The 22,317-nt window shown below is 36.6% G+C and overlaps 1 protein-coding gene across 2 annotated transcripts in view; it reads right to left on the reverse strand.

Annotated features, from left to right (window-relative positions):
• Positions 1-611: 611 nt before the first annotated feature.
• The window catches only part of FAM3C (FAM3 metabolism regulating signaling molecule C), a 34,723-nt gene continuing 13,017 nt past the window's right edge, over positions 612-22,317 (reverse strand). For both annotated transcript variants that reach the window (XM_031046282.2, XM_005146081.3), the window contains exons 2-10: positions 16,435-16,495; positions 13,665-13,769; positions 12,519-12,548; positions 11,979-12,102; positions 7,742-7,800; positions 6,333-6,383; positions 5,789-5,873; positions 3,129-3,255; positions 612-2,088 (exon numbers count right to left, since the gene is read on the reverse strand). In XM_031046282.2, coding sequence (XP_030902142.1) covers positions 1,999-2,088; positions 3,129-3,255; positions 5,789-5,873; positions 6,333-6,383; positions 7,742-7,800; positions 11,979-12,102; positions 12,519-12,548; positions 13,665-13,769; positions 16,435-16,447 — 684 coding nt within the window. In that variant the 5' untranslated portion in view covers positions 16,448-16,495 and the 3' untranslated portion in view covers positions 612-1,998. The remainder of the gene's footprint in view (positions 2,089-3,128; positions 3,256-5,788; positions 5,874-6,332; positions 6,384-7,741; positions 7,801-11,978; positions 12,103-12,518; positions 12,549-13,664; positions 13,770-16,434; positions 16,496-22,317) is intronic.

Genomic DNA, 22,317 nt, shown 5'->3' on the forward strand with positions numbered 1-22,317 from the left:
AACAAGAATCAAGTTATCCAAGAAGTCATGAAAATAATCCTACCATTTTATTGCTTAAAAATCTATGTAAGTCTTGTGATTTTATATCTGTCACCCTGCAAGGGGGGTGGATAGGCATCATATATTCAAATTACACTGGGGGAAAAGAAAAAAAAGGCACAAATTTAAAAGCTACAAGGGCTAAAATAGGTCTACCTTTAGTCTTAATCCCTCTCCATTTAATTTTGTAGAGGAAATGTAAACCTTTTAATTTGATGAAAGATGAAATATTCATTGGCACACAAAACTGAAAGAATGAAGGCAAGAATAATCCACAGAAACTGGTAATGCAGACAAACATGTTTTTTTCTCCCTTAAGTCCCTGCCAAGTAACTTCAAAATCCTGGTGCTATTCTGGATAGCAGCATAACCAATACTGGCATATACACCAAGCAAAACTGCATTTCTGTGACAATTCCAGGACTTGCACCATTTTCCATAATAGCCTAATGTTATGAAATAGAAGTTATTTTCCAATTATAACAACAGAGATGTTTACTTTGACAAAAGCAGATACATCATTTTGACATGTCCTCCTACACAAAAAAAAAATCTGAGAGATTTAACAAAAGCAGTTTCACTGTATAAGGTGCAGTTTATTGCTGTTCTACATTAAACTTGAGGGAAAACCACATTATTTAACAAGCTAAACATACAGAACTCTGAATCCAGTATTATTCTGGTATCACAGGTTATTTATTTGACTCACAAGGTAATTCCCAATATTACTTGAATTTTTTTGTGCACAGAATTGTCTTGGAAGACAACAACAATAACAGTATTTTGAAAGTTGCTCTGCTCAACTCACACTGTAAGTTCCTCAAAAATCTTTTGTGCCTTCTGCCCCACAGTATTAGCTAGAAGTTTGTGAAGATTAAACCAGAACTCATGACATAAAGCTCCAAGAGAGTACACCCACTTCTCTGCCAGCCCCTATTTTGTGAATAACGACACCATCAGTTACATCACGCTAACTCGGTTTCAGGAAAAGTTCAAGCTGGCCCTACTTAAAACAGAAATTTCCAAAGCAAGCAGTGTTCCCTCACAGCTGTGGTACAAGCTAAAGGATAAGGCCACTTCAACTTGGTCCCTATTTTCCATTAAAAAAAGAACAAAAAGGATGAAGGAAATATTGTCAGTTAAGTTGAAATGTCACACAACCCAAGACACAATGCTTTCTCAAACATCTCACTGTAAGAACAAATTGCCTCAGATCACATTAAGTGTAACATAGGTGATAAAGGTGCACACAATTGCATACCCTGAAACAAGCATTTTCAAGTACAGATCCTTCCAAGCTGTTATCATGACTATTTACATATTTACTTCTGTTCTTCCCCTAATAAAAATATTCTATGTTGTGCTTCTCAAGGCATATCTGTGTTATGCCATCATGTATTCTTCCTTTGCCGATTATTCAGTTTTTGACAGGGGACTACAAAATAAGTTTCTGGAGCACCTGGTATTAGAATAACCAAACAGTTTTAATAGAAAGTGATGCTGCCATTAAAAAGGCAGAGGATAAAAAAAAAATAGAGCTCTTTATTAACTTATCACTAAAATCTACAATATTCCACAAAGCTTACATACTCACAGCAACATTGTTAAGAGAACAGTACAACATTTGTCAGGATCTGTTTATTATCCGCATATGCCATGTTAGCCAGTTGATCTACAAGATATTATTTACCACAGGAAAACTACTGTGCTTTTAAGAAACCTGCATAGAAATGACTTGATGTTTCTTTTATTTTGGACGTATTTACAAAACGGAGTTCTATGTGTGTTAGCAATAAATAATCCGAATATTCAAAATGTCAGTGCTCATGCACACACCGACAAGATGGTTGCATGCTTTAAAAATATTATTTACAGTACAGTCTCCTTCATAGCCCTCTCCCTAATAATAGCAGAAAGTGCATTTTCTTCCAGATTCTCTCCCCTTGCCTTTGTTTTCATTTAGTCTTGCTTCTGAGGGATACAGCCTTCCATCTCAACAACTTCTGGCCAGCCTTCATATTTATTTGTGTCCTTGTTGTTCTTTATATGCTATAAATAGAAAACATCAATTTACCGTTAATGTAAACTCATGTATTCTTCTGCTTTAATTTACAACTTTAAAAGACATTTTATTTACTTATTTTCAAGACATGGACAAAAAGAAGACATCTCTATTAGACTCCTGTGCTTTGTATCAAATATAACAATCTCTCATGAGTTACTTCATGTAACTTGCTCAGACAGGTATATACTAAAAACAGTGAAGCCATAGTGGGAAAACATGTCCTAGATTTATTATGGATGTTTATTTAGGAAGGGAACAAGCAAGGAAAGGACCACCTGCATTGAAACATGAAACACTAGGGAAAAAATAAATAAGGATATAAATGTACAAGGCATTCAAAACAAATGGTCAGTTTTTAAAGAACTTTATGTAACTTTAAATGTTTGCCTTTTTTAAAGTTAGGGCTTTATTTTTCCACCAAGCACCCATCTGCAGTCAGGTAATACACTGCTGCCTCCAAGAGTTTGCCACTGCTCCTGCACTAATTCCCACACCCTTGTAAAGCTGGCAAGAGAATGTGCCTTCCTTACTCTCCCAGTGCAGAGCTATCTTACCAGTAATTAAAGAGAACTATGGTGCATGTTCAGCTGTAACAGCTAAAGTGTGGGAACACATTCTATTTCACAAATTTCACTCTGGCAGCATTAGCTTTTGACAGAAAAGCAAATAGGTGGGAACACCAAGACTTTGACTGCCACTGTTAGTGCATCTAAAACACAAGTATTAGGCAGTAAGTTTTGAATTCTTCAGTTTAATTGGTTTCATTAAAGAGATAAAATGATCTAGTTATTGGGATAATAAGATCTACCCTGTATAACATTTTTTTTCTTATTTGTGAATCACCAAAGAATCTATGTACATTTAAAAGGAGGAGGCTAGTCAAAGAATAAATTTGAAAATAATCCTATGTGCCACTACTGCAATATTAGACCCCCATCCTGAACAAATGCATGGTATTTATAAAACATGCTACACCTTTATTAATATAAGCTGTTAAATTCCAGTAAGTTATAGAATCACAGACCTGTTCAAATGGACTTTTAGTCTTAATTCCTTTTCCACCACAGAAGACCCAGTTGTCTCTAAAGCCCAGGTTAGCAATAGATGTGCTTCCTAATTCAGCAATCAGTTTCCGTGCTTCATCATTAAGCCTTGAACAGAACAGAGAAGTTCATTACGTGAATAAAATATACTCCCTTAGAGCTTTCATTGTTCTATGGACCATTCAGCTTTAATCTGATTAAACATAGTTTAAGTCAGTCAATATTGGGCAAGATTTATCTTTCAAAAATCAGATAACTCTAGCTCTGAAATCACCTGATCTAATGAGCACTGCCCCAAATATTACAATCTCAAGGAAACAGCATACAAACCTATCAGTAACCAACAAAAGCCAGGAACACTCGTGAGAATTTATACATACCTCTCAAGTCACGTTAGCAACTCTCCAAGCAACTAAAAAAAGCCTTTAAAGTAAACACTGTTTGCAGGCTCAAGTTGAAGTCTAGATAAAGTAAAAGCTATTTTAGATCAGAAGAATGACCTAAATATATGGAAGAAGTTCTTGTCTGCTTGAGCCAATTAATTTAAAATTCAGCATGCTGCCCCACAACACAGTTCAGTGCCTGTAGGTCTGAGCTGGATAATTTTAGTATGGAACAGAAAATGATTCTGTAGGATTATAAATTATTATACCAAAATCTTCAAACAGGTGCTCTTTATTTCTTCCTTTCAGTTACTATATTTGCCTGATTATTAAACAACACACACAACACCTGATTATTACTAGTGAGCCAGTTGTTATTAGTCAGCTAAAATTATGAAATTAAGTAATTTGGAGATAATTTGCACAACTCATACTCCAAGTTTCTAGAGCATGTGAATAGTTTATATACATACATCTAAAAAAACACCCCAACCCCCACACTTTAAAAATGTTGGTTCTTCACAATTTAAATTGTTTTCAAGAACTAGCATTTATGTTTACCATCAAATGCCAGTAGCACAGTTTTGGCTAATTACGTAACATCCCTACTAAGGAGTGGTTCCTGGATGTCAGCAAAAATGGGACAAATTCACCTTCTTGCTTAGCTGATATTATGTCTACATGCAAGATTTCAAAAACATCAGCTGTGACTGATTACTGAAACATACTAACTGTACTTATCAAAAAAAAAAAAAAAGTAACAAAACAAGTTAATGGAATGACAGACTTGGAAGACTTGGAAGATCCAGACTTGGCATAAAGAAACATGAAAGTACTTTCTTCTCCTTTTAGCAGTGAACATACAGACAACACTGCACCCTGCAGAGTCAGGACTTTGCCATAGGCAAGATGCTTCTATATAAAAATAGAGATGAGCTGTGGATAATAAATTGAACCAAAAGATGTATATTAAAAAAAAAGAAAGAAACACAGAACAGATTAAAAAGAAGTTAAATATTAGTAAAACAATGAAGGAGAACCAGGGGAAAGAAAAAAGCCTCTTAATTTTTACTGTGGAAAGCAATTCTTTGGACAGGATGCCTTACGTAAGAAGTAGATTACAATACAAATTCTACAGTAACTTTTATTGTCTCTTAAAATTGACTAAGGGAAGGTTGGAAGATAATGCTTAAAGAGAACTAAAACCTCCTAGGCTATGTCTATGTTAATAAATTAAACAGCTTTAGGGCGGAACAGTACAAACACTGAGGCCAAAATGTATAAGGTACACACTTAGTAACCTCTCAGACTTTGAAAGAAAGCATACAGGCAAGGCCTATTCGGAATGGTTTCTGCACCCCATAACCACTGAGCTCAGACTTGGAGGCAATGTGATAAAAGTGCTGGATGGAACAGACCAGTTTCCACCAGATTATGTCCTCACAATCTTGTTTCTGTATCTCGACATATTTGAACTTACTAGCATGAGACAGGATGAGGTATCAGCAATAGAAGACCCAGCACATACCCAAATAGCAGATTCACTTGGCAGCATACATTCAAAAAAAGAAAGGTAGAGACAGATTCTAGGAGATCAGCTAGAAACCTACAGGGTCTTCAGAAACCAGGGAGGATAAGGGAGTGATTTAAATGTACAGTGCCTAACATAAATATATTCTTCATAGCTGTGAGTAATATGAGTAAGCAGTCTGTTATTCTGACCATACGCCCCACATTGTCTTGTTGCATTAAGAACTTTTCTCAGAGGAGCAAAACAACAGTTACATGTATTGATATAGCACTTGCTGACTATTAACCTCTGTCCTTTTCAGATTTTCAAACACTTGTGGTATTTCCACTCAAGGGTCTGGCTTAGTATCCAATTTATTGTTTCCTCTGTTGTTAGGATCACAAAAGTATACACCTAACAGTCCTTTATGTAAATACATACATAACCCATTACACCTGGTTAGTTTTTAATTTGATCCTTGTTGTCCCCAGATCACATCAGCATTATAAAACTAATAAACTGAAAGCATAGTTTCAAACCCATCATCTTGGAAGATGGTCTAGTGGCAGGTGCCCCTGCCCACGGTTGGAGGGTTGGAACTAGATGATCTTAAGGTCCTTTCCAGCCCTAACCATTTTATGATTCTAACAAAACTTTATCAAGTGATTATATGATAAAGAATACCCTTTCAGCATAAAATGGCATTTAAAAGTTTAAGTGTTAATTACTATATAAACCAGTGACATACTTGGTTGCACCATCATCATATGTTCCCATTAACACTATTGTTCCATCCTGGATAGACTTCAGAAATTCGATAAATGGAGCCACATCTGAAGAGAGAACAGAAAACTGCTTAATAACAAGCAACCCTTCCATATTTAAGCACCTGCAATGCCTTCCTTAAAAGACTATTTTAAGAATATTCATAAATTTACTTAGAAATTTGTAAGAGTGAAAGTGGGAGAAAGATAAAATACATCAGAGAACTCCATTTTATAGAAAGAGTTTCACCCATATTGTGTACAGACACAACTAGTGGGAACTTCTTGGGAGAACAAGTGTGTTTGATTAACCATACCATTCCCTCCCACCTCAACTATTTGTGTTTCTTTAAAGTTTCACTCTCCTCACAATTACAAAGGTAGAAGTGAAGGACTCCATCAAGCTATCACCTTAACCCACCACAGCAAATTGAGAGTGGGGGGCATAGGAAGGAGAAAAGGAAAACAAAAAAAGAAACCAGAAAAGACATTTGCCTCTCTCTAACCAGCTCAGGTAACTGCACTTACCTCCTCCCCACATGTCAAAGAATTTAGTGTCTAATGTTTCTCCTGTTTTACCTGGAGAAAAAGAAATACTGTCATTAAATACAGTTAAAATTACTTTAAAAGACAACATGCCAAACTCCTCTTAATGACTTGGACAAAGTGCTGCAGAAGGCACCATGTAACTCAATTATACAGAACTCTTATCTTCTATTAAGATTGCTCCTTAAACAGCATAATAATCTCTGAGAAGGTGCAGGAAGACATAAGAAGAAAGAGAGAAGATGCAAACTTCTAATTTTGCTTCAAGTGGCAGGGACACAAAAAGCCCACAGTCTCTAAAACCAATGAAGAGAATTCACTTCATACAGTGGCCTTTCTTCAAGTTGTTTTTTTTTTTTTGGAAATGGCATAAATACAGGTTGCCCTTAGTGCCACATAGAAAGTAAGAAAGATTAAAATTACACTGCATGCTTTGCCATAGGCTGGAAATTTGTACTTGACTTAAATATCCAAAACACATAAAAGTGGACAATACAGTAATCTTACAGTATCTTTTTTTCTATGCTGTTCATAGAGTAATTGATGGAAGACAGTTTTCTTTAATACATACACTCAAGGTTTGGAAGACGGAAGGACTGGCAGCTAGGTAACATGAAGGTAGTTATTTTTATTTTTAACAGATTAAGACAATTTAGAAGGGCAAAATAAGATTAGGCAAATATTGTTCAAGTCATGCTTTAGATGATGTAAACCTGAGCACAATCCAGAAAGAACATGAATTTATAGTGCAATGAAATGTCAGAGTGCTATCTCAGTGCTATAAGGAATTGCTTCCTACACAGGAAGGACAAAGGACAAAGCTGCCAGTACTGACATTCAGCTCAGCTTTCAAGGTGGCACGCAGGTAAACTTGTCTGGTTTTAATGAAAGATAAGAATCCTGAACACAATTATATAACATGATGTTACTGAAGAACAAGACCTACATATGTGGACTAATCAAATATACTGATTTCAAGCTAGGAAAAAAAAATGAGCTAGTCTTCTCAGATAGTTAAATCAGTTTCACTGCAAAAGAAAGCAACAGAAGAATTTAGTCTACAGTTTTATTAGTGTTGGCAACACACAAATGCATCTTGTGTCTTTTTCCATTTTATAAATGCATTAGGAACTTATCTGATGTACCACTGTGACAGCAAAATAGTCACCACAGCACTCCACATTACTACACATTTTTACAAACAAAAATGTGCTGTTTTTCTAAAAAGAAAAAAGGTACAAGTGCCAAAAACTGACATTCTTTCAGTATGGAGATGCTGAATACTTCCTTTTTTCCTCCTGCTTGCCCTTCACCATCCCTTAGTATTTCACCTCAAACTTCAGAAGCAATTTGAAAATGAGAACAATATGCTCACTTAAAACGTCACTTACCATTGACCAAGGCCACATTTATTCCTCTGCCAACATTATTTTTCACTCCACTCATTAAACTGAAATAAAATAAATTATTTTTAGTAGGCCAATTTTGTGATGTGAAATATTTCTGATTTCTATATTGGATCAATCAGATTGTAGGAGACGTGTAGTTGAAAAACCACATGTTCACATAAATGAGGCGAAGTCTCCTTGATCTCTGTGCTCTCATGGCACCCCTGAATTGAGAACAACAGATCAGATATCCCCAGTTGTATCAATTTCATTTGATTGCTTAATCATCTTGGTTTCAAACTATGTGTGTATATTAAATGTGTCACAATAAAGTGCTAATTGTGTACTTTAAAAGCTTCCTTGCAGTTAAAGAGCCTGAAACAAATAATAATTTGAGCTTAGCACAGACACACAATCCACAGTTTAAGCTTTTTTGTAAGCACACGATGAACAAGAACGTGTTCATTAAGTTTCAAAGCTAACTGAGCAGAGGCATTTAGAATCAATACTGCAGCATTACAATACGAAACAACAAAGTCAAAGGAGTTAGCTACTTATATGTGTAATAGGAAACCTAAATCCAAGAAAAATATTTAATACACCAATGGGACTTCAAGCTAAAGTTGAATATCATCTCAGAGTACAGTCACACATCCCAAAAAAACTGTCACAGTCCATAACAGCAGTTACTTGGCCAAACTCAGTGGCAAAGGAGCTAGAAAGAGACGCACTGTGAAATGGAAGACCTTCAGTCCTGCAAAGAAGGGCTAATGGGAACATCAAGACTGTTAGCTAGGATGCTGTACTGCCTTAGGCCATGGTGGGTATACCACTCCAATGAAAGGAAGCTTCTAGACCCCCTCATCCCTTTCACTGGCACTGTGCAAAGATCTCCATTCTGGAGAATTAATATTTTGAAACTAGGAGTAAGAGTAAACATAGGAGAGTTGAAGCAATTACATAAAATCAAGTCCTCAGCCAAGATTCAAGAAAGCATCTCAGTGCAAGCACAGAGGTGCACATCTCATTAATGACAAGCACACACTTGAACTCCATCCTTATAAGGATTTCTTTAAACCTCCTTCTCTCGCTCTCAGAAGGGGCTGTAGATGTGTGCAACCCTGTTATGTCCAGAACTTTTTTCACAGCTGTTCTGCAACCATATGATTTTCAGGTGATGTATGAACATCCATTTTAAGCAACGTTTTGGAAGGACCACACCCTTAACACAAAACTGCAAAATCAGCCTTCTCATGCTAGCTTATTAGTGATAGGATAGAAACAAGGAATGGTCTATCACAGAAATATGACAAAAACCCTCCTCTCTGACACTATCTTCTGCACTCACGATGAAGACAGAAGCAAAACATGTAGAGGAATGTTAAATTCAATAGACAACTATCAGGAAAAGACTCAGTATTAGCTAGTTCAGAGAAGCCATGAAAGACTACGGGTTAACGGTAACTCTTGGCACAGTGACTTAGGTTTTAAAGACCTAGCAATCAGAGATGAAAGAGTCCACAATTTTCCTGATAGACCTCAAAGTCATACTATCTGCCAAAAATTCTGATTAAAATTAAAACTCTAATTTAGTAACTGCTGAAACAAAAGACTTAATTTTCTGCTGAAATGCAGAATTCAGTTCTAGTTAGTAGGGAATTCCAGAAGTACTTTAGCCACTGGAGCATCATTTCTTCTTTTTTCACATCACATCTCAGTACCCTGAACAATAAAGACATATGGCAAATAAAGATTGAAAATATAAATGAAAAAAGGCAGTGAAGTCCTGAATGCATTCCTTTGCTCATATAAAATTTAGTGGACATTTAACTTACCAAAAAGAATTAAGAACTTCCTTTTAATGACAAAATTCTCTGTAGGTAAATACCAGTCAAAAAATATCTAGTACTGGTGTGACTAAATGGTGAAAATTTACACATATATAATGAAAGTTGTAATGGATTTCAGACAACAAAAGAATCCTGCAAATATGAATACAAGTATGACTAGTTATTAAAGGAATGTAGTGCAAAATTGCCCCTGCTTCCTTGACATGGAATCATGAAGAATACAAACTAATCAGGGAAAAAAAAATGCATTTTGCAGGAGTGAGTTCACAAAATATCACTCAAAAAAGAGCTACTGAAGAGGAAGTAAGTTCTTTCAGAGCTCCGAGATGCTACCTTACACACATGAGATGGCTTGTGCATCAAGTCAAACATTGTAGGCTGTAATGTGACAGTTTTCTCACAGGAGGGCAGCCGTTCATCAGTTCTAGAATTCTTCCAACAACTTACAATCAAGTTATGGAAAGTTTTGAAAGAGAAATTAAATGTCTTGCAAGCACAGTAATGAAATTATAATTAATCAAAATTTCTGGTGGACATTTAAATAGAAAAGTTCTTTGAAGAATTCGAGTTCAGAAAGATTTTTGTCAAGGCTTACTGTATTTAAGACTCCCATAACTGTGCACTAAGGTGCACACTAGCATTAAAAGAATGGATTTCTTGCTAGCAACAACTTTCTTTTCATCACTTTCTTCAGTGAAACATCCAGTAGAGGATTTTATTAATTTTTTTTTCAACAGGAACAACAAATCTCTTCTTAGTTAGCCAGTGAGACACTTAAAAAAACAAAAAACAACCACCAAAAAACTTCCGTCTGCACAGATATTAAGTGCCCTAGCAACCAGAATGAGAAGGTAGCAAGTTTTATAACACCAACAAGAATACCATGCAGCGATACTGAAGGCTGTCCAAGGTTATGAAGAAAATCAATGATAAGAATGGACAGCAGAACCTAGCAGCTTTTAGTTAGTATGTGCAAAAAGTGAGCTCATGCTCACCTTATGTGTGCTTTCCAACTACACTGTGATGCTCCGCTGAAAACTTACTCCACACAAATGAACAAGCTTGAGCTATGTCAGCTTTACAGAGAATAGCCTGAAATCTGAATGGTGCTCATGTTTCTACCAGTAACAAAGCAAAGTGAAACAGCTGCATGTGTAGTTGCAGGGAAAGAAGCTATTTCAACTTCACTACATCTTAATTGCTAGAGTTAGTGATAAAAATAGTCTTCTCTAAGATCATACAAGACTAATCTTGCAGAATTACTTTACAGAGTAAAGTGATGGAAAATCTGAACCAATACATTACGTTCTCTTACTGATTAATTATGCTATTTACTCGGGGTTATATTCACAGTGAAGTTGCCATTTGCTCTAGAATTCATTAGCACCAATTGCAGTATGTGCTATCTGAACCACTCTGTGCTAACATAGCAAAGGCCCAGAAACAGCTGACCTGGAGCGGTTTAAATGTAAATGCAAGGCAAAGGCTGCTAAGTGTGACTGATGGTAAAACAAAAATCTCCTTCTGACAATGCTAACATCCTGTCTTTCCTGACATGTGACATGCAAAATTGAGAGGATAGATTATGTTACCACAAAGCTACACATTGTGAGTGACAATGAGCAGGAATAACCTAAGTGCAAAGAAACAAATCATCTAAAAATAAATATTAATATTCCTATTTTGGGGATTACTGAAGAGTATTTAGTTGAATTCTCTAGGCACAGTATTATTCATAACACTGTGTCAACAAGAAAGGTATTAGAAATACAGGATTTTAAACTCAAAATCAAACTGTTTGAAGCAGTTTCTTTCCTCATTTCAAAATTGAAATTATTACACTTTGTTACCATCAGCACAACTAAATCACTACTAATCATTAAAATATTATTTTTCCTTTTTGAAATCATTCTTTAAAACAAGGTGGAAAATATGTTCTGATATTGATACTATGGTACTATGAAACGATAGACTATTTAAAAGATGACTTGCAAAAGATGATGCCGTATCACAGTTTTAGTTGACAATAGTTAGAAGTATCAAGAGTAACCCAATAAAAATATAATCACTCTCTGAATTATTAGAGGCACAAGAGCCAGTTACTTGGAGGCAAGTTTGCATCTGACTCAAAGTCTAACTAATCCTTAAGTCTGTAAACCTGAAATAGTGTAAGCTACCTTGCATGTATTAAAGTAGCTTACTTCTCTGCATTTAGTGCAGAGTATTAAGCATGCTTCAGAAATTAATTTATAACACAATATAGTTTTTTCATGTGGTCAAACTGTTGGCAAAACAAAACCTACAAGGAGTCATTTAAATTACTCATTTTGTGGAAAAGCGATCCAAGACAGTATTTGAGATACCCAGAGACAACAGGTAAAAATACTTACACATTATCTTCTACACAAATTTTAGGTCCAACTACATTTGCTGCTCCACTTGCCATTTTGAATGCAAAATGTTTTTCAGGACAAGCTTTAGAGATCCCACATTTGTATCTTGGAGGTTTTGTAGCTTTGAAAATGAAATAAAACAGGGTTTTAGAGACAACATTGCAGGTAGGCTAACAGAAAAATATCAAGTGTTATGAAGAAATTCAAGGAAAAGAGCAAAGAAGCTATGCCTCATCTGTAGTTTCACAGAAGCTTAAAATAATATAGGCTCCTGCAGTATGTCCTTACTCTGCTTCTTGTTCTCATAGTGCTACTTGCTCTGGCACGTAATTAAAAGCCATGAGATAAAACTACAAGTGAAATGCTAGCAAAAAAACCCCCAGACTTCACCAGAAATTTAGGAAAATCAGGGAAAGAGGAAAATTAGTTTCTGATTGCATTTAAAGTATAATTAAGACTTTCTTAACTATGAAAATTCAACAGTCTGTTGTTAGCAAAAGCAAGTCACAGCAGTAACACATGCATATGAATACTCACAACGCACAGCTGCATCCAATGCTGATCTAGCTAAAATGCAAAACCAAAAATTTTACAAGATGTTATTACTAAAATGTCATTTGCTATAAAATAACCTATAAATTAAAACCTTTCTGTAGCCCTATAAAAACAGGTTGGTTGACATGAAGTATGAAATACATCTAACATTATGTTCCAATATAAAACATTAAGCTTTACATGGCAGAAACACAAAAGTGATCGGGAAACAGATTGAGAAGCACTGCCTTAATTTATAGTTCTTCAATTAACACAAAGATACATGGAGATGCAAAGCCAGCAGGGACTCCTGGAGGTGTGTGTACTAGAGTGAAATGAATTCCCTTCTTACAGCTTCACCAGGACAGGGTTCCTTTCACCTGACACTAGAACCCTGCAGTTTAGGTCCATCTGAACCCAACCATTCATGACTCTCTTTCTTGGGATAGAAAGGGACACAAGCAACCTCATCATGGACTTATGTATAATACATCTGTCAAACTTAATGACACCTGTGTCTTTTCAACAGTTATTCAAGATGCCTCTTGGGGACTGGTCCAGATGTCAGCTCATGCTGGGGTTAGATAACAAACTCCTACATCATGTACCTGAAATTAGCATTCTCTAATGAAAAACCCCTTAAAGCTGGTTCAAAAAAGACTGAATTTTAAGTCACTTCAGCAGCTAATCTTTTTCTGTATAGGACCTGAGCACATCTGAAATGTTTTGGTTACTGCACATGGGAAGCAAGAAAGCCCACACAAAACAAGCTGTGAATTGTCTGAGCAGTAGAAAGGCAGAGTGGAAACTTCTAGAAGCATCACTCAGGTTGCCTAGTTTATAACTCCAGATTAAGACTGTAAGTAGTGATAAACAGAAAACGCAGGCAAAATTATGCATATTTGGCCAGCAAAAGAATCAAACTGATTAAGAGTAGGTTAAATATTTCATACAGAAAAAATTTAATACACACGTTCTATATGTATAATACAGATGTAAAAACCAACAAGTACAGACAATAAGAACACATAACTTTTAACTGGAAGAGCCTAAATCAAGCTTAAAGCAATCTGAATATAATATTCTTGATTATGGCTCAACTGAATGTTTATGGATGTTCAGAGAAAACAAAGCCATCACTTTACTTACCAAATATGTGTCCTAAGTTTGCATCCATTTTTATTTCAAACACTTGAGAGATGACATAAAACGTCAGTAAAAATATTGCTACGACTACTACCAACTTTGCAGCACCTATTTGGAAGCAGAGGAGGTTTCAGAACATTATCTGCAAATGGTAACATTAAGTCTACCAAAATTAACAACATGAGAAATGTGTATGAGATTATACATAGGGGAACTCAGGAACAGGATGACCATTTGTGACTCATTAAATAGAAGTAATCTGTAAGAAAATGGACATTGTAACACAGGAAGCAACTGAACCAGTCCATCAGGTTACTATACTAAATATATACACCCTTCCCTCAGCTTCCTCCAGCTTCATGCTTGTTTGACACTACAGTATGCCACCTCAGCCCAGTAGCCAGGAGAAACCACAGACCTTTCTCTGGATATCCATCTTGACAGGATGAACTAAGCCGATTTAACTGTCTACTGTTCAAAGGGGAAACTTCCATCTCCCATTTCACTGCCCTGTTCTTAACTATGTGTACCTGCTTCCTCACTGTTCACAATTCCTCCTCTTTTTTCTGCTGCCCCTCAAACTGAGCTTCCTCTACTTTAACTCATGGCCAAGATTGAGTGATTAGGGAACTTTTCATATAGTGCAGCTTGGCTGCTTTGGTCAGTCAGGTCTGAGCATTACATTAAAAAAAAAAACAAAACCAAAAAACAAATCAACCCCCCCCCCCCCGCAACCAACCACACACCAGAAAAGCCTCCTCACCTCCTTTTCATCAAATTAAAATTACTGACCTTCAAAAAAAAGAGCTTGAAGACTCAAAAGAAGTAATTTCAAAAGTAATAAAAAGCCCTCCCCTTCCCTCTTCAATATGTCAAAGCTTCAGGTAGCTTAAACTTTTACATGCCTAATTTTTGCCAGTGCTGAGTGGACAAACTACCTCATAGGAGAAGAGCCGGAACCACACAACCACAGTAATTTATATCTGAAACTTGGGTCTATGTGGTACTGCCATGAGCACCACCATTTTTTAGCATAATTTAATAAATTTTTTCAGAATCTACTCTCAGTTTATTATAAAATACTGACTGAGAGTAGAAATTAGGCAAGGAGGCATCTGATCGACATCTTTCCTCCCTGCTGTCCAACTGCTTTGGAAGAAGCAATCCTAGAGCATGTTTCTGTTTATCAGATTGACAGCTAAATAAATCCTTCAGAAAAAAAACAAACTTCTGAACTCCAGCAGATCTCAGATGGCTGATGTGATGGGCTGTTCAGAAAACCTTAAAATAGATCAATTACTCAGCCTTCAGAAGGATAAGAGATGTTAATCCGTCTAAAAGCCTAAATAAAGATATTGGGATGAAAAAGAAAAGCAACATGAAAAGATAACATTTTTTTTTCTTTGTTTGTAGTTCCACCTTCCTCTCCCACTTTCTCTTTTCATGTGTACAAGCACACACATACTAAGAAAGCACAGATGCAAACTTAACTGAAAAATACCAAGCTGGAACTTCAGAGATTATTGCAATTGAAGGGAAGTGAACCACATGTAAGCACTAGAGAAAACGTACCATCTGAGCATACGTTAAGTGAAGAAAAGGTTTTCAAAGTAACAGTGCTTAAAAAGACGGTACCAGACTTTGGAACATGTCACATAGCAAGTGGCACATGGAAAACATGGTATTTCAGTAGACAGTAGGCGAGATGACAAGAACTCAGTCTGAGCACTAACCATCCCCTCCCCTCTATATCCTGAGCCTTTCAACTGAACTGCAAGGCCTTCCTCTAAGTGAGAGGTAAGAAATCTCCCAGAAAATTCTTTTAGCACTTGAACCAAACCCAGCCTGCCTGCCACAGGTTGAACATTCTCTAGAAACTGCTGTTATCTTTATTGTCTGTGGGTTTTAGCAAAAAAACTTGGAGGAAAAAAGGAGGCTTGGAAAAGTAATTTTCCAGGTGATTTAGCTATCTTCTAAAAATCGATACGTTTTCCAGTTCTTTATCAGACCTACTTTAGCAGGTTGCTCCCAGTTATACATACCGTAGTGACAAAACTCAGGACTAATTTCATGCATTAAGGAGGTTAATGTGCAGCCCTCTTGGAAAAGAGCGTATAATTCTCTCCTAGAAGCGCCAATAGTTGCTTCTTTTGAAACATAACACTACAATTCCTGATAAAAGTGCAATGCATCAGAAACTCGAAACTGTTCAATTGCCACACAAGCTATTCCACTGCAAGGAAATGTCTAAAATAATACTTTCTTGTAGTGTTACATCAGAAAAGATCTTATTTTTACAACCACTACACCTTCTGTCAAGTTCAGTCTGGTTTGCAACCCTGTACTACAGTAAACTACCTCTAAGAAAAGGCTTTTATAGCTTTCAATCTCTCAGTAACCATTTAGGAAGTTTTAGACACTGTAACATTGCATAGCATTTTTAGTTGGGGTGTGAGGCAGTTAAGAAATTGCCTAAGACATCAACTGGCATTTCCTTATTCTTTTAACACCTTACAGCATTAGCAGCCAAGCATATCAAGTTATGGCAACTTAAACAGTCCCTACAGATCAGCTGAAGTATTTTAACTATATGCTTCTGCTTAGACAATCCCAAATGCCAAAATGAGTTTCATTAAACACCAGGTAAATGGAGCAGCAATGCCTGTATGCCAGTTAAATTTATTTTAAAACCTTATTGTTACTACTTGTTAATGCTGTATATAGAGACTTATTTCACAAATGACAGAAGTCTGCTTTTATCAAGTGTGCTTACCTGCTATTCTCATGTTTAGTCTTCAGCCAGCTAATGACACTACTGCATTAAAAACAACCACCTAGGGGGAAAAGAAAAGCACATCACTGTAATGACAGCTAAATGAGTATTTCATGATGCGTTACCAGTAAAAAAAAACCCATAGACTTCCTAGCCAATAACACTGATTGTCCCGAATACCTAATTCTTAATGCTCACAGTAAAGGGAAAAAGATTTAAGCTGGATTTCTGATGTATTACTTTCATGTGTTATTTCACTAAACATGCGTCCTGAAAAAACATTAATTTAATTTCATCAAATCTGCTACAAATTCCATTGAGCTTTCAACCTTCAGTCTATGAAACAAGTGTTTATCAGTGCTGTATCTTAAACAGTCTTTGATTTCCTCAAGTTATGTGGTAAAAGTTAACAACTCTATCTGCATTGCTTCAAAGTCCTAGCAACTTTCAGATGCAAGTTGTTATTTGGCAACATAACAAAGCAAACTGTGCTTTGAAGAGCAAAGATTTAAGCATTTCAGCCTTTAGGATAGTGTATAAATTGCATTTAGTGGAACAGAAAAAAGGTTATACTAATACTTCAATCTATGCACTACAGAAACATAGCAACACACTTGTTACTCATAGCAGCATTCAGAAGATTTATGTGATGGTCGGTAGTGACAGAAGCAGCAACCCCAGAGCTATTTCAGAACAAACTGAAAATCGCTGCCTATGAACAAATACCATGTAACATTCAAAAGTTTCTTCTTGAGAAGTTTACCACCATGTAAAGTCAGAAGGGGTCACAACCTACAGAGGCTCTGCTCAAAGGCAATACCGTTCTCTTCAAGCCTCCTCTTGTCCCTAGCCTGCACCAAATCCCTTAACCTCTGCCTGCAGGGCCACAGCAGATGCTGTCTCTGCACCCTGCCCATGCTCAGCCACAGTGGACCCATGCTTCAGTGAGCCTGGACATATTCAGGCTAAAGCTTCCCTCCACTCCCAATTCAAGAAGCACAGAGCAGATGGCCATGTACAGCAATTTAGAACTCCCAGCATTGACATGGTATCTATGCAAATCAGGACCCTCCTTGATTAAAAAAAATAATAAAACAATAAAAAGGAATTCTGAATTAGCATTTTGCTGCATAACTACTTACGTCTAATACAGCAAAAGAAAAAAATTATTGGCCTTCAGGGATCTTGTTGGATCACCTATATGAAGGCCAAATTCGAAAACATGTAATAAACTACCATCCTAATCCAAGCAGCCATCCCACACCCCCACCACAAAAGGTACAGCATCCTTAACACACTGCAGTCCTACGCCATGGTTCCAAAAACCACCAAAAACATTATCTTGAGAAATTATTTTAAAGACTACTCTTACCACAAGACCGGAAATGCAAATCATTTAGAGAAGATCACTGAACACCCCACAAGGTTCCCATAGCCTATTACAGGGAGGAGAAATTGGTACTACACAACCTTTTGCCCTCACTTAACTCAGTATTTTCAAGTTTGGTGATTTGCGTCCAGATCCTTTTTGCCAATACACAGCCACTGTGCTGTGCTGCTTACAGTTTCCAAGAAAATGGTTAGTAGAGAAATAAACAAGAAAAAACAAATACAGGTATAGAAATAACTACTTCTGTTCCCTAAGAATTTGCAAATAAGTAACAAGTTTGAGAAGCAAATCCCTGTTTTGAATGCCAAGATTGTACAAGGGAAATCTCAGCACAGTATGGAAATAATATACCCACTATATAGCTACATATATTATATCCATACATAATACCTTCTTTCAGTGAGCAACTAGTATTTTTCTGTCTTGTAAAAAGGCAGAAAGATTCTGCCAGGGCAGATAAAGCCATTTTATTTTAAAATCTGTGAACAGAATTATTCTAAGCTCCTTTCTCTCCTCTCCCTGCCTCCAGAAATACATCAACATTAAAATAAACACTGTCTTAGTCTGAACAACCATGAGCTTGTTTTAAAGCAGCACTAAAAAGAGTTTAGTTTTTGTTTTACTATAAACAAAACCACATATTTCAAAGCATCAAACCAAGGATATGTAGAAAACCAAAAAGCAGAAAGTGAAACTATCACATGATCCAGCCTTGACTACAAGAATGCTTTTATCCCAACACCCACCATCCAACCGCTCAGCGATTATTTGTTGCAATTAACAAATACACAAGATGCATTTTTAAGTGTTAACTATTTTTTATTTAGAAAAAGTAAAAATGAGTATGTCATGCCTCAACTTGAAGGAATTTTAAAAGTGATTTAGAGATTCTTTTCCTGAATTACAGCATACCAAGAAATTGTGCGTTTTGATCCAGAAAATAAAAACAGGAATCCTACAGTACAGAAACTTTGCACAGTATTATCTAACTGCAGGAGAATAATTCATGAACGGCAAGTCCTTCTCCTATACTGCATTATCTTGTAATGTTTTTTTTTGGGGGGGTGGTTGTTTTATTTTTTATTCAAGACATAACAGAAACAAAAAAAGGACAGCCCATGAAACCTTGTGACTGCTTATAGACCATTATTCCATGTCTTTAGTGTTAAACCTCATAATTGGAACTACAGAAGTGATATAAAAATGGATTTTAAATTTCTAACAGTGTGTATTTTAGGATCATTTAAAAACAAAGTACACAATGACTCCCAACTGAGTTTACTCAGATGCACAAAACCAGTAGCAACAACATTCCTTCGATTGCTGTGAAATACCAAATGGTAGAAAACAAAGAATACTAGAACAGTTTAGGTTGGAAGGGACTTTAAGATCACCTGGTTCCAAACCCGCCTGCCATGGGCAGGGACCCCTTCCACTAGACCAGGATGCTAAAAAGCCTTGTCTAACCTGGCCTTGAACACTGCTAGGGATAGGGCAGCCATAGCTTCTTTGGGCAACCTGTGCCAGTACATCTCCACCCTCACAGTGAAGAACTTCCTAATATCAAATCTAAATCCATCCTCTTTCAGTTTAAGGCCATTCCTCCTCATCTCATGCCTACATGATGCCCTTGTAAAATGTCCCTCTCCACATTTCTTATAGACCTCATTTAGGTATGGAAGGCTGCTCGAAGGTCTCCCTGGAGCCTTCTTCAGGTGGAACAACACCAGCTCTCACAGCCTGTCTTCATAAGAAAGAAGGGAAACTGATGTAGAAACTTCTCTCTGAATCAGCAGAACATGATGGACTGAACAATAGAGGTAAAAGAAAACCAGCAGTCAGGCAGGAAGCTGGTGCTGCCATACTGGCAAGTTCTTTTTCTGCCCAACGCATGACTTGCTCAATCCCTCAAGAGTAGGAGGGAAAAGGTAGACAGCACTCTGAACCAGAGAAGACGTTACAGGTTATAAATAATTTCTGAATGCTGGCATGTCACTGTCCTGTTCCCTGCATGGAGCTGCACATCTATCTGCGCAGAAAAAGAATTATTTATTCTGGATGCAAACAACTAAGGAGGGGATATGTCAAAGGCAGTTGGGAACTGTGGTTACTGGTTGTTTTTGTTCTACTCCACCCATCCCTGTGCACTGTACTTTGTCCCAAAGCCAGGGCAACTTCCAGATGTTGCAAATTTCCAGTGCCAAAGCCATTCCAAGCAACCCCCAAGAGAGCCCAAAATGCTATACACAGGGCAACATAAAAGTAGAAAAAAAACAGAAAACGGCAGCTTACAATAAAAGAAAAGGGAAGAAAGTAAAAGGCTTCCCCCCCATCTCTGCTCAACTTACTAACGTGTGGGGATAACAAACTCAACACAAATTGGAGGAATTCAGCATACAAGTCCACACAACTACTGCACATTTTGAAACATAGTAGAACTAGCTTTAATCAGTAAAGCAGCAGATACTTGCTTTTAAAAGTGACCTCTCTCAAGAGAACCCTGTCAGGTTTTTCACACAGAGACCTTATAACTTCATTCAGAAAAAAATATGAGCCTATAATTCTGCCAAGCAAATCATCATCATGTTTTATTAGATGATATAATGTTTCCAACACACCAAGATTGAGTTCTTTCCAAGTCTGTGCATAAGATATGATGGTCATTAAGAAAGTTCTCCCATAATCAAGGTGCAAGATGAAATTGTATTGAGGTGAGTAAAGTAATCAACAAAACTCATACAAACAGTTCTTATTAGTGTTGCCATACTGACAACCCTGAATGAAGTCCAGACTTCATGATTTTGGGCACTTATCACTTGGGCACAGCCTCGGCCCTACTTACTGAGCATGAAAGATTTGGTCACTTGAAATCTATTTCTGTTTGTAAGGCTTTTTCAAACATGAATGAATAAATGTTTTCATGGATAATAATGAAACATGCAGATCAGTTTACTTAATTCCCAGGACAATGGTGCTTCCATTAGCAGTTTGATAATGTGTGTTGGTTATATTCATTAAATGGGCACACAAAAACAAGCAAAGATGAGAGGCAACAATTTAGTAGGTTGAGATATCTTTGAATTCTGACCTTAGTTGATTAGAAAAAGGTCCCAAAATCAACGTTTAATAAACCAGAAAGTAATACACTTCAGAATGGACATCAAATGTAGCAAAACAGGCAGCAGTAATGAAAAAAAAGGATTCAAGAGATTATAGCAACTCTTTAATATTGGGGTCAACAGTGAGGTGCTGCTGCAAAAGTGTAACTGCTGTGAACTGTACCAATGCTACTGCAGTGTGTGAAACAAAAAGCAGTTACTCTGCTCTGCCTTAAACAAAAAATACCCTACGTGCTATCTAGACTTTTGACAGAGACCCATATGTAGTGTTTTCTAAATCTGCCTTAAGAGCATAATCCCCAAATGGAAGAATCTAGATAACAATTACATGACCTAAATAAAACAACTAAGGGCTAAAAGAATTTGGTTTGCTTTGCAAAGAACTGTAAAAGCAAAAAGAGTAAGGAATGGACACCTTTGCCTCTTACCTCCATGGTGTAATTTAAACATATTTTTACGCTGAGATGGACTGCACTCAATATCCTCTGGTAGTTGCTTATCTACTTGTAGCTATAATGTTAAAGAACAATTTTCCAGCTACAAGGACAAATAAGGAACGCAAAAGGTGGCTGTAAATCATCACAAAAGTAAAAAAAAATACAAGAAACATGTTTTCTTAACCTAGGTAGTCTACAGGATAAGCATGTCACCTTCAATATTAACCCCATATTTTTACACTGTTATATGCACATATGTACCCAGATTTGTCACACTGCATCTGTATCAGCCTGAGATGCTGTGAATTAAATTCAGAGGGAAATTTTCCCCCCAACAGGATTTAAAAGTTTGTACACTTTCAAAAATGGTCAAATAATGTTATACCTAGTTTTATCTACATGTATGGTTAATATGAATAGCATACAAAGTACACAGTACTAGAACCAGATAAGCATTCAAAACTACTTAGTACCAAAGAAGGAAAAAAAGATTAAAAAAAAAAGGCTTGAGCTTTTATTTTTACTTTTGAGTCACGAGTAGGTTAGGACAGTGTTCATTTTTTGCAGCACAAACTGCCTTCCTCAATGATTAGCAGATGCTTTTTCCTGGGAAGAAAAACAAAAGCCATTTCACCTCTTCTTAGCTGTTAAACCACATTCAATGAAACAATATGCTATTTAAACGAGACCTGCTAATAGACATTTCAGTCTGGTTTCAAGCAGTTCAGAGGAGTGGTGGTCTTCTCAAAAATTACACAACAAATTAGATGTGTGAGACAGCATTAGCTATTCTTATGTGAGCTCTAGTTTTAAGCCAGCAGTTGTGCCAATCTCAATTATATGGCATAGACCAAACAGCTGAGACAATCAAAAAATCTTTCCAAGTCTAAATCTGAGTAAGAATCTAGGCTTCTAATATGATCATTTTATTCAAATA

The sequence above is a fragment of the Melopsittacus undulatus genome, chromosome 5 (assembly GCF_012275295.1).
Source record: "Melopsittacus undulatus isolate bMelUnd1 chromosome 5, bMelUnd1.mat.Z, whole genome shotgun sequence".
In the NCBI taxonomy this organism is placed as follows: domain Eukaryota; kingdom Metazoa; phylum Chordata; class Aves; order Psittaciformes; family Psittaculidae; genus Melopsittacus; species Melopsittacus undulatus.